The sequence below is a fragment of the Ipomoea nil genome, unplaced genomic scaffold (assembly GCF_001879475.1).
Source record: "Ipomoea nil cultivar Tokyo-kokei standard unplaced genomic scaffold, Asagao_1.1 scaffold0436, whole genome shotgun sequence".
Taxonomy (NCBI): domain Eukaryota; kingdom Viridiplantae; phylum Streptophyta; class Magnoliopsida; order Solanales; family Convolvulaceae; genus Ipomoea; species Ipomoea nil.
In genome coordinates, this window is record NW_017616864.1 from 126,846 (window position 1) to 139,747 (window position 12,902).

General features: G+C 35.7%; 2 protein-coding genes across 5 annotated transcripts in view; both read left to right on the plus strand.

Moving 5' to 3' along the window:
- The window catches only part of LOC109172848 (54S ribosomal protein L24, mitochondrial), a 25,441-nt gene extending 14,222 nt beyond the window's left edge, over positions 1-11,219 (plus strand). The window contains exons 1-3 of one of the 3 annotated variants that reach the window (XM_019322081.1): positions 4,388-4,397; positions 7,607-7,827; positions 10,451-11,219. In XM_019322081.1, the coding sequence (XP_019177626.1) occupies positions 7,628-7,827; positions 10,451-10,916 (666 nt within the window). In that variant the 5' untranslated portion in view covers positions 4,388-4,397; positions 7,607-7,627 and the 3' untranslated portion in view covers positions 10,917-11,219. Of the gene's footprint in view, positions 1-4,387; positions 4,398-7,500; positions 7,828-10,450 lie in introns of those variants that run through there. The other 2 variants (XM_019322080.1, XM_019322079.1) reach the window with 2 other exon arrangements.
- On the plus strand, positions 653-5,397 carry LOC109172846 (serine/threonine-protein kinase AFC3). 2 transcript variants are annotated; one of them, XM_019322072.1, is made up of 12 exons: positions 653-1,005; positions 1,103-1,235; positions 2,142-2,168; positions 2,253-2,406; positions 2,502-2,550; positions 2,954-3,068; positions 3,216-3,307; positions 3,406-3,547; positions 4,239-4,303; positions 4,444-4,541; positions 4,632-4,734; positions 5,093-5,394. In XM_019322072.1, the coding sequence occupies exons 1-12, from the start codon at positions 892-894 to the stop codon at positions 5,228-5,230; spliced, it is 1,230 nt and encodes a 409-aa protein (XP_019177617.1). In that variant the 5' UTR covers positions 653-891; the 3' UTR covers positions 5,231-5,394. The 2 variants fall into 2 exon arrangements, with proteins under 2 accessions (XP_019177617.1, XP_019177616.1); XM_019322071.1 differs by having other exon boundaries at positions 654-1,005; positions 3,403-3,547; positions 5,093-5,397.
- Positions 11,220-12,902: the final 1,683 nt, after the last annotated feature.

Sequence of the window (12,902 nt, forward strand, 5' to 3'; positions counted from 1 at the left end):
TATATAATATTTAATGCTACACACACACACACATATATATAAAGGGGTGGGGTGGGGGAGTGGGGGCAGCTGGCCCCACGGCCTCCATACTAGCTCCGTCCTTGAGTGTGTATGAAATTTAATAGCAGGTCTCACATTTTAAGTATATATGTCAAATAAAACTGTAGTTGAAACAAAATAATACTTTAGTTGTGTATACCGAATTATTATTATTTTTCTAATTAAAAGGAACACCATTGTTTTAGACCATGTTTCACAATAAAATTTGCCGAGTTAATACACAATATAGTTCTTTTTTTGAAAGTTACTGATTCTATTACATTGTAGTATCTCATTGTAGTACCAATAACACCTCCACTGAGGGTCGAACTCATAATCTTCCAAATGGAAGTCCAACTCGGGTACCATTAGACCACATAGTGGTTTAACTCAATTTAGTCTAACAGTCAACTAACAAAATTTTTAACAAAGGACTAAATTGTGTAAAATCATCAAAGTCGAAAATTAAATTAAATATAAAAAGTTATTTTAGACTAAATTGAGTAAAAAAATCATTTAAGACTAAATTGAGTAAATCACTATAGTCATTGATATTAACTCAAAATTTGGTTAAAAAAAAAACCTCAAAATTTGCGAATATGCGGAGCCTCCTGAACATATATAAACAGCCTCGCCTCCGTACATGGTGATGCAACCTATTACCTAAACAGAACCGGAACAATCTCTCAGGACACCGTCTTGACGGTGCTTTCGTTGTCCTAATATCTCACACTTCCACGACTTACCTGAAATATCGAGAAGAATAAATCAGGAATTATTCATCGTGATTGTTTGTTTTGGTTGCAGAGGAAACCTGGTATATTAAACGATTCGTTACATCTCAGCTGTGAAATGGTGGCGATTGACCCTGAAAACACGGCGGTGGAGGAGAGGGAGCAGACTAGGAAGCGGCGACGTTTGACATGGGACGTCGCCCCGCTCTCTCCGGAAAATCAAGAAGCTGAGGTTCGGTTCTTAGAGTTAGGTTTAGGGTTTTGGTGGCGAAAGCGAGAGGGAAACAGACCTATGGAATCTTAGGCGGTGCGTTTCTTGTTGTGTGTAGGCTGAGGAAAATGATAAGAAAATCCAGAAAGTAGAGCCTCCATCTCGGTTGCGGTACTTATCGCCTCCGCTTAGGGATGATGATCGCGATGGCCATTACGTCTTCAGTCTCGGCGAGAACCTGACTCCAAGATGTTAGCCTTCACGTCCTTAATTTTTTATTTTTTTTAAAATATTTTTCTTGAGTATGAATGTATTTGAATAATTTAGTATAGTCTATGAGAATCGATTTCATTCCTTATAAATGTTTGCTGAACATTGCAGTCTGTGTGTGAAATTGTTGTTGTCTTCTTTTCCTATACTTTCTGCCATTTAGTTTATGAGAGTTATGGATTGTTTTCAGGTTGTGCTGTGTGTGCACTGAAATTGCTCTTTTATTTTTATCAAAAATCGTATCCATATTGCCAAAAACTATTAGAACATTGTCCAAAGTTATATACACACCCATCACATGTGTGTATATTAATTACCCTAAATATAGAAGCTTTTGCATTACATAAATATAGTATACTGCTATTGGTACTACATTCTATTTCTCTATATTAAACTTTATTCATGTGTTCATATAAGCTTGCAGCAAACTCTGTGTCTGGCCAAATTGTTTTCTCATAGAATTGAATAACTGGTGACATAAATTAAATTCACTGATTCTTATGCTACATAAACTGACTTTTTACTACTTAATTTGATATATGGATGCTGCAAAAGGAAAACTACTAATTTGGGTCTTTCTCCTTATCCACACTTCCCCATTTTACTTGGCCTGTAGCTATTTCCCCCCTTGTTATGTTATGCTGAATCCTTGTTAAGATTTTGATTTTGTTCTTTGTTTGTTTTTTAATTTTAAAAATGATGAATTTGTGTCATGCTTATGTTCTTTATGTGACAACCAAGTAAACTGTTACAATATTAGGCTTTTGACATATACAGATATACTAATATGCTTATATTTCTCTGAAGATGATCTTTTCTGTTGCTTTGCAATGTTTAGTTACTCCCAAGCTGAGTGGAATTTCTATTTCTGCTCATATGTTTTGCAGATAAAATTCTCAGCAAAATGGGTGAAGGTTAGCTGTCGTGTGCCTGCTGAAAAAAAAACAATATGTTATATCTCATTATTGTATCAAATCAGCAAATTGCTAGTGCTGTAGGCACCTTTGGGCGGGTTTTGGAATGTTGGGACCGTCAAACTCGAGAATATGCAGCTATTAAAGTTGTACGAAGCATTAAAAAATACCGTGAAGCAGCAATGATTGAAGTTAATGTGCTCCAGCGACTTTCCGAGAATGATACAGGCAATTCACAGTATGTTTGTCATAGCCAATTTTGAAATTTTTACTTTCCTCAATTTGGTATTTGCCTTTTCAATGCTTGGCCTAATTTTGCTGCTTCTATTACAGTTGTGTGCAGATGCGGAATTGGTTTGATTATCGCAATCATATATGCATTGTAAGTAATAAAATACAATATTTCAGATTTTTTTTTTCCTGCAACATTGTTCCTCTACTAGTCTTGTTTTGTAGATAGTGGTAGATTTTCTTGAATACTTTCTCTTGATTTTCTGAGGTTTACCTGAAAATGGTTGGGGTTGATGCTTGGTGAAAATATCTGCTCCTATAACTAGTCCTGCGTGTTGATTTCTTATTTATCTTTTTTCTTTGGACGAATTATCCCTGCTTGTTGACTTTTTATTCTCTCGTTTAAGTCAAATATCTTGTTATTTTACTGTTGTGGGATTTATGGTTACCTGATTTCATCTTAGTAGCGTTCGTTTAAGTTTTATGGTCTTCTTTTCAACCATTGAGTACTTAATAAAGATCTTCCTTCTGCTGCATCTGAATGGTTATATCAGGTGTTTGAGAAACTTGGGCCAAGTTTATATGATTTACTAAAGAGAAATAAGTACTGCCCATTTCCTCTGGATCTTGTTCGGGAATTTGGTCGCCAGCTTTTGGAATCTGTAACATGTGTGTGGATTGTTTTTAGCCTTCTTTATCTTCTTGTTTATCTATTCAATTACCCTGAACTCCCTTAACCTGTTACTTTGACCAGGGGTATTATCCTATTCCTGTGTGTTTCATTAACTCTATGCTATCACTTACCATATTTAACAGATATGCATGGTTTATGTTTAATCCACACCGACTTGAAGCCAGAAAATATACTCCTTGTGTCTTCTGAATCCATAAGGCTCCCAAGCTACAAGGTATTTAGCATTTTAGCCTTCTTAAGTTGAAGAAAACCAAATATATAATAGTATCTAGGCACATTGATTTTTCATACAACTTTTTAATTTTACAGAGGAGTTCAGTTGATATGAACTGCAGGTGCTTGCCAAAATCTAGTGCTATTAAGCTGATTGATTTTGGCAGTACCGTGTTTGACGATAAGCTTCATAGTTCCATTGTATGCACAAGGCACTACAGAGCACCAGAGATTATTCTAGGTAAATTGTTACTGAGGAAGAGATATGCATTCCTTCTGTTTTTTTAGTTTGTATTTTATTTTTTATATATTTTTTATACTTTGGATATATTCATATATCTCCATTCTCCTATTTAATTGGGAATAGTTCTAAAAGTTAACAAGGTTGTCAAATAGTATTTCAATTTTTAATACAAACTTTTTAAAATTCCAAGATACTGGAATACTATATGGAAGTTGAAGTACCAAGTGCAATCGGAAATTTTGAATTTTTATAATAATTAATAATTAGATTAGGATACTTAAATTTTAATGCATTTGTCATTAACAGTAAAAAGTATTACTTGTTGCCTGTGTCATTATTTGGAAGATGACAGGTGATTCATTATTTCTTGATGTCTAAGTGGATTTGTTGTTATTTTTCATTTGTGTATGATATTATACATCAGTAGAGTCAGTAGGAAATGGTTGGCAATAAGGCTAATGGGAATGGCTTATTTGCGATTTTGAGTGTATGGCTGTGTCCTCCACTTCAATTTATGTAGCTTATGGGCAGGAGTGTATAAAAAGAGATTAACCTGGTTGCTAATCACAGTCAGTTTGAGATTTGTACTCAATTAGTAGAAGGGCACATTGTGAGATGAGATGAGGCATTTTAGGCACTGACAAACTAGTACACCACTCCTAATTTCTTCTTATGCACTTTATTGCAGGTCTAGGATGGACATATCCCTGTGACCTATGGAGCGTAGGCTGTATACTTGTTGAACTTTGCTCGGTTAGCTCTGCTTTTATTTTGCCACTATCTCGTACTTTGGCTTTGATATATTTGCAATTCGTGTATTGGTAATTTGGTATAGCTGAGAGAGAGAGTCAGAGAGCCATAAATCATATATTCTCCGATAAATGTTGTTCCAGGGTGAAGCTCTTTTTCAGACACACGAGAACTTGGAGCATTTGGCAATGATGGAGAGAGTGTTGGGCCCCCTGCCTCAGCACATGATTCAAAAAGCAAAGTAAGTTACTTCATTTGATTGCTTAGCAAAATGTTGTTTGTTATTCCATGGTTGAGTGGCTCTGTCTTACCATTTTTTTTTTTTTTGCAGTCAAGGTGCAGATAAATATTTCAAGAGATCAAGATTGAATTGGCCTGAAGGTGCAGTATCAAGGGAGAGCATCAGAGCGGTAAACAAGTTGGATCGACTTAAGGTCTTGTTTCGTTCCCCCCACTCTCATTTTTTTTTTTTTTCCCGAAAGAAAGAAGCATTTCATTAGTCCAACTTGTCAGAAGCAACTACATCAAACAAAGAAGAAAAAGGAATGGCAAACCATTCCAAACAGTCTGACTTTGAAATAGCGTTCCTAGCTAGCAAATGGGCTGCTATATTCGCAGATCGTTGCTAACACTTGAAAAGTGTTTAGCTAATTCTTTAATATCATTAACAAGGGAACCTAAAACCGAAGAGCTACCAATTATCATCCCCCACTCTCATTTGGTTAACATTTTGCTTGCTCCCTTTCTGTCACCGTCTCCATTCCAATCACAATAAACGCGTTGTTAATGCAGGATCTTGTATCACGCCATGTAGAATCCTCAAGATCACCCCTTATCGACTTGTTACAGGGCTTATTGAAGTTCGATCCATCTGAGCGACTCACTGCTGAAGAAGCACTTAACCATCCCTTCTTCAGAAATCCAGCCTAACCAAAGTGCTTATTTTGTAATTCCTAATTGATTTTGTTAGAGGCTTCAGCCTGGGATTTTGATTTTTTATCATGTTCATTTTAAATGTATTGTACATTCATTCGATTGACTTACATGTTTATTTCAATAATTAGGAACATAATAGGAAACTTCAGAGTTGGTAAGAACCAAATTTGTAATATTTTGATTCGAGATGTTTTACTTTCTAGATCATTCTTTTCAGAGTGTTGAATGAAGTTAGTTAATTTACCCCAATAAATAAAATACAATTTTATTATCACATTTATTTTCTCAATAAGTTAATACTAATTAAGGTCTCATAATTTTGTAATTTATCCAATTTAGTATCTAATTTTAAAATTAATTGAGTTACATCTTCAACTTTTAAAATATTATCGAATTTTGTATTTTTGTTAATTGACATCTCACTACGTTGTATTTTTGTTAATTGACATCTCACACGTTGTCTAAAACTCTAAGTAATGAGTATTTGTAGTAAAATTTTTGAGTTAATTCTAACAATAGTCCTCCGACTATTGTTTGATTTTTCAAATTTAGTCCTCGTCTTTCAATTTAGATAAAATAAACCCTTGACTATCATAATTGTTCCACCATTGGTCCTTCCGTTAACTAACTGTTAAATAAATGTTAGTGAAGGGATAAAAATATAATTTCTTCTACTGGGTCATTTCCTCACCCGTCCAAACCCACCATAGCTAATGAATATAGAATTTCCCCTTTTCTCTCTCAATTTCTCTCTTTCTCACCCTAAATTCTCTACTTTCCCTATCCCTATTTCTCTGTTTATTGCCTGAGCCCGCTGCAGAGCATGAAAAATCAAATATGAAATTCTTCTCTCTTGAAGATGACGGATTTACTCCGGAAACTTCACATCGACGGTGGCGTAATCTATCACCATCATCACCCGCACCACCGCCCACCACCGTTTGATAATCTTCCGCGGTTTAGAGAACTGGACTCCGCTTTGACTCCGGCTTCGTCCTCCTCCGAAACGACGCCGGCTTCGCCCTCCTCCGAAACGACGCCGTCTTCGTCCGCGACAATGTCCAGGATTGGGGAATCGAATGCTGTGTTAGATTCGGTCCCAGCGGTCCTCCCTCTTCCGTCTCCCTCTCTTTTTCGTCTGATCTTACACCCTCAACCCAGCGGAGCAGAACAGGGGAGTGGTGGTGTTTTCCTGGCGGATTAATGCAAGTGACCGAGCTGGTTGGTGGTGACCTCTAGTTTTCCGATCGGTGATTGGCAGCGGCGAAGACTTTAGCTTTGAACAAAAGTGTTATTGCAAATTGTCGTTTGTGGTTGCCACATGTCAGTTTATGCTTCTTTTAAAAAAATATATATATTTATTGGTCATAGAGAATTTGTGCACCCAAATTAAAGCAAACCCACTTTACACTTTAGATTACGAATTTCTGGTGGAATAAACTTTGCAAGATTTTGTTTTTGGATAAATCTTATTATACCATCGACGAAGACTTTGCCTCTTCTCGTCATGACGATTGGTGTGTAGCAGCGAAGAGACAGAGACGGTGATCTCCCCTGTCTCCGACGAATAGAACAACAGTCCGGCGAGGAGGGGTCTTGACCGACGACGGGCAGCGGCAACATCAACTTTGACGAGCATCTCCTCCGATTGCATGGACGTGGCAGTGGTTTAGCTTGGAAATTGTATGGTGAGAGGTGTTCATGTTGTATGGTGTTTGGGTGTTCATTGCTACTGTCGAACCAAGGATGCAAGAGAGAGATCGCTGGAGAAGGGAGGAAGAAGAAGTTTAACAAAAAGACCATTTTAACCCTTATATTAACCCCTAACAAACGGATCTTTTAACGGAAGGACCAATACTGGAACGAATATGATAGTCAAGGGCTATTTTGTCCAAATTAATAGACAAGGACTAATTTTGGAAAAACGCAATAGTCGGAGGACCATTGCTGGAATTAACTCAATTTTTTTTTAAGTATGAGACTTTGGTACAATGTAATATCTACTTATGACTACTTATGAATTACCTATTTTACCCTTGTTTTCTTTTTTAATTATATTACTCTTATTAATTTGTAGGAACATATATGTCTTTATACTGGTTATTTCATACAATTCCAAATTTAACCAAACAATAGAATTAGTATTCACAGTAATTCTTTTTCTACCAATCAAACAATGAAATTCATCTTCTTAATAATTATTTTTTCATTAAATTTTAATTCACTTCCCTTAAAATATTTTTGCCGAACCAAACGAGCCGTAAGTGAAATCGTTATTCGTTAGAATCGGCATAGAAAAAAGGTTTATCATTGTATTCTCCTAAACCTTAAAACCTAGCAACTAGTAACAACTGATCTGAACCCCAAGAGGAGAGAGTTTGAAACTTGGAAATGGCGTTTAGATCCAAGGAAACGATGAAGAAGCTGGTGAAGAACTTAGGGGGCGAGAAGAATTTGCCGGCCAGAGCCAAAGAACGGCTGGAGAAATTGCCGCCCAAGACTACGGTCGTCATGGGCCGCGCCCACCGCGGCCTCTACGCTGGCCGCCATATCCAGTTTGGCAACCAAGTCAGTGAAGACGGTGGAAACAAGTAATCACTTAGTATCCCCTCACCAATTTCTTTCATATCTGCTCTTCATTTTCTTTCATGAGTCTTTTTGGTTCATTATGTGCTTGATTTTGAGCTTATCAGCCTTCACATGGAAGTGTCAAGAGATTTTAAGTTATGTTATTGATTATCATAACGCTCTATTAAATAAATTGGGGACAATTATTACTTTGTATTGTTAGGGATAGGGAATAGTGTGTGGTTGTGAGTGTTATTTTGCTGAAATTTTTTATTTCGTAGTCTGAGTACAGATGAGAATAAGATTCAGGACTTGGTTAATAATCTGATGATCTATGTTTCTTAGTTGACAATCAGTTGCCGGAATAGGATATTCATCTTTTCTGGCATTCAAGTTGTTTTGCAAGGTGGATATCAGTAGAAAAGTAGGAATGGTTACTAAGTCCATGGAATGTTCTTGTAATTATGGCCAATGTTAGGTATGTGAGCAGTGCAGAACTGTTATTTCAAATCCTAAGCTTAAGTTGTATTTTCAAGTTTCTGTCCCATTATATTCATTGCCTTTGGAGTAAATTGATCAATTTTACATACCAAATAGAAGTCCTGAAGCTCAATGTCTCCCCCAGATGAACTATATACCCAAGAGAAGTCATCAACTGGTATAGTTAGAATTTTCCTTGCCCGATCATCAGTGAGAACTTCATAGTTGTAGGTACCTTGTTGGATTTCATATCTTTCTTGGTATTCCAAAATTCTAGGTAGAAGCATGGATGAAAAACAAAGATGCCATCTTTTCTTCAATCTATGGATTTGCAGTGTATAAAAAGAACCGAACAACAACTTGGGCATGCGTCCTGCTTCTTTAACTGAAGCGAAATGACTCAAATCTTCTTCCCTCCTTAATGAACCCCCATTTGTGACAAAAGTTGTGAACCAGCCTTGTCGCATGCATCTCTCATTTGTTTGGTGCAAGTGGATGTATGAAGATGAGTTCAAGTTTAGGAGAATACATCAGTTTGGTTTCCCCTTTTGCTTCCTTAAACATAAACACAAGAAACTGTGGGTTTAGTTAGTACAGTCATGTTCTTTAGTTCCTGATACTTTCATTTTCTTTTGTTGGGGTTCCTAGTACTGTTATTATCTCTCTTGGATTGGAAATAACATCCGGAAACTAACTGATTTTACTGATTGCTACTTCGGTTACCCAAGAACTTACTATCTGAAAAATTGAACGCTTATTTGAGCGTGCCTGCCTAGTGCCCACTATAAGAACGAATATTTTTCACCTTCCTTTTTCGCATTTGAAGAAAACTTTCTAGTTCTTGTAGCTTTTATCAGTACATTTTGTTAACCTGGAAGGTAGAAATTTATCATTTCTACTAATTCTTCCATTTAATATTCACATGCATTATTAGGACCACATGGCCACTAGCAGTAGAAGACCTTGGAGTACCATGTGGTTGTGAGAGTGTTATATTGCAGAAATTTTTTTATTTCATTGCGCAAGTACAGATGGGAATAGGGCGATGTGGTTACTAAAGCTCTTTAGAAATCTGTTGATCTATATTCGTAACCGACAGGCAGTTGCCTGAATCAGATATTCAGCTTTTCTGGCATTCTATCACTAGAAATGTTTTCTTTGGTATAGCAGTACAGAGTAGTGATTTTGTATCCTAAGCGTAATTTGTTTATTCAAATTTATCTCCCATTATATTTGTTGCCTTTAGAGTAACTTCATGAATTTTACCTATAAAGCAAAGTCCTGAAGCTCAATGTCTAGACACTGGCCCTCCTTTAAGGAATGTAAAATAGCAGTATTTGGCTATTAGGTGCATGTTTAAGCTTCAATATTTTGTTCTCAAATTTCCCATTGTGAAAGTTAAATCTGACTGACTTATCCTGTAATGCACTAATGCTAGTGGCGGACAATGAGTAATTTTATTATGATGTTTTGGCTTCTGAAATGTAATTTGGACTTCTAGTACTTGTATTCTTACGAGTGAAAGATCATTTTAATGTCTTCAAGTACTTGTTGAATACACAGTTGTGCTTACTAGTGTAAAAGTTCATTTTCATGTTTTATCTACATTAGTTTGTTGAATCTTCAACCAGTTACCAATACAATACAATGTTCATAAAGCTTTGCTCTTGACCGTTGTGGCTTTCTCTTTTCTTTTCTAGATTTGTCTTCCAAATCCTGTGTGTTGGTGGCAGCTAATGAGTAATTTGATTTTGGTGTTTGGTAAATGGCTGTTAGCTGATTGGGTTAGTGGATTTGACTAGTTGATAGCATTAGCTGATTGTAGAAAAGTATCTGGTAAATTAGCTGTTAGTTGTTAGCTGATTACATACAAAATGATTTTCTCAAAAAGCTTATCGAAAAAGCTACTTTGAGCAGTTTTTTGAATTTTAGTATTTTGGAGCAATAAGTTGTTACAAAAAGCTAATTAATCAAACACTCATATTGATTGTTTAACCAAGTCAAATAACTAATAGTGGTCAAATAAGTCAAAATTGGCTGATAGGCTAACTATTATACCAATCAGGGCCTCTGGTGTTTTGGGTTACTGAATTATATGCTTTTGAACCTTCTTGGACACTTATAAATTTCCTTTCTCAAGGAGACTTCATTTGAATATTTTGACAGGACAAGGAGGAATTGGAAACCCAATGTGCAGGGGAAGCGGCTCTTCAGTTACATTCTAGATCGCTTCATTCGGGTTAAGGTGACTACTCATGCCCTTAGATGCATCGATAAAGCTGGTGGCCTTGATGAGTACCTGTTGAAGACACCATATCACAAGATGGATGCAGAATTTGGCCTATTTTGGAAAGCTAAAGTTGAAAAGCTGTATGAAGAGCTAGGCGAAAAGAAAGTCTTCACTTCACTCGAGGATGAGTCGAAGATCAAAGAGAAATTCAAGGAACTAAAATTAGTTGAAAAGGCTCATTGTAAGGAAGCCAGGTTAAAAATGTACGATTGGATACTGAAATCGGAAAAAATAGAGGAGGGAGGAGACACCCCCGAAGCAACTAACAACGAAGCATCAACAACCAGGGAAGCTTTAGCCTCGGACACCGACTTCCATAAACAGATGGTGGCCAATGCTTGAATGCAACCGAGGTTTCCTATCCAAATATCTTTCACCGCTTTGGTTAGTCTTAAACTAGCATTCATTGCAGATTTGGAGCTTGTTTTTCTCTTGCTGTATTAGTACTGATGTTGCGCTTGAAAGCTAGTGGCTATTTTGCAGGGAGAATTTGTAAAAGTCATGTTAGTTCATCAAGCTTTTCAGCGATTGTTGAGCTGTAAAATATGGCAACCAGATTTTGATAAGTTAGTGGATTTAAAGATGAAACCAAGCAAGAATAACAATTTTTTTACCTTTCAAATTATGATCTATAGCTTTCTATTAGAATTTCTTCAATGTTGTATAGTATCGTGATCTATAGTACTGGGTATAATAATGTATATCGATTCGATATTATTAAGACAAATTGCAATAGTGCTAATATTACTTAGTATAGTCAGGTATATCATATATATATATATATATATATATATATATATATATATATATATATAATTGTAATGAGTATTATTGACATTTTAAAAAAAAATCTTGGGAGGGGTGAGGGGAGGAGGGCGGGGATAACAAATGACTAGTGTGCTGAATACGACTAAATAAAATTGATAAGGTTTTCACAATAGTTACATACGATATGCTCAGCTGAGCACGAATTACATTCTAGTAATTTGTTTCTACTTGGCTTGGACCATTGTTCTTGATCTAAGAAAATGCTTCTTTGCAAGCAAGTGCTTTTGTTAGCAGACAATTGGTATCATAATATGATAGAATAGTAGTATGCCTAGCGAGGGCGCGAACTACATGCTGACAATATGTTTCCACTCGTACATGGCTTAACCTCTTATTCTTGATTCAATAAAATGTTTCTTAACAAGGAAGTGCTTATGTCAGTGGAGGATCGATGTCACAGTTTAGGGGTTCGTTAGAAGCCGCCACGAAGTATTCGTCCACTTTGTGGCGGCGGCCTCCGAAAAATTTCTTAAATTATACACATTTATATTATTTTTTTAGTATAATGTTTCAGCTTGAGTTCAAATTGACAAAATTTTAAGTTTGCAATTGTAAATTTAAAATAATTAAAATAAAAATTATTTTTAAATAATTATTTTTGTGATTAGAGAAACTTCTCACCTCAACTTTATGGTAAAGGAGAAATAAATGGAGCAAAGAAAAAAAATATTTTAAAGAAAAAAAATATTAAATAGACCTTTTAATTTTATAAAAATATAAAAAATAATAATTAAATCTCTAAATTTTGAAAAAATCATAATAGCTCTATTACATTGTAGTATCTGTTCATATACTTTCTCAACTTACTGAAACACAAAGAGCTAAAATAACGCCTCCACTAAAGCTCGAACTTACAACCTTCTAAATAGAAGTCCAACCCGGGTACCATTAGACCACAAAGTCCTGGTCATAATTAAGTACATTAATTTATTAATTTATCAATTTTGTACTTTTGGGCAAAATAATATCTTATCTATCCGTAATAATCCGTAATTAAAAAGTTATATTTTACCCTTTTTCTCTTTTTTAAATATGTTTTTATGTTTTTATTACTATGGAGTGATAATAGTTAATTTCAGCAATGGTCTCCCGAGTATGATGATTTTTCAGATTTGATCCCCGTCCTTTAATTTGGACAATTTAACCACCCGTCTATTAATTTTTTTTCCAATTGAGGTCCTTCCGTCAATGAGTGGTTAAATCCGCGTCAATTTCAGGGGCATATTGGTACTTTTACTTACTATGCGTATTTCTCCCCATCTATACGTGAAATAAAATAAAAAAAAAATACTCATCTTATACGAGAAATACTCAAATACCCATCTTATTCTCTAAAATCCCCACATTTGCCCAACCCTAATCGCAGAGAAAGAAGAATCTCGAGGGAAGGAAGCAAGCTAGGTAATGAAAATCCCCAAATTTCCCCATTTTAAACCATAATCGCAGTCGCTGAGAAGCTTGGGAGAGAACGAACGAAGAACATTGATGGAATCGAGAGGG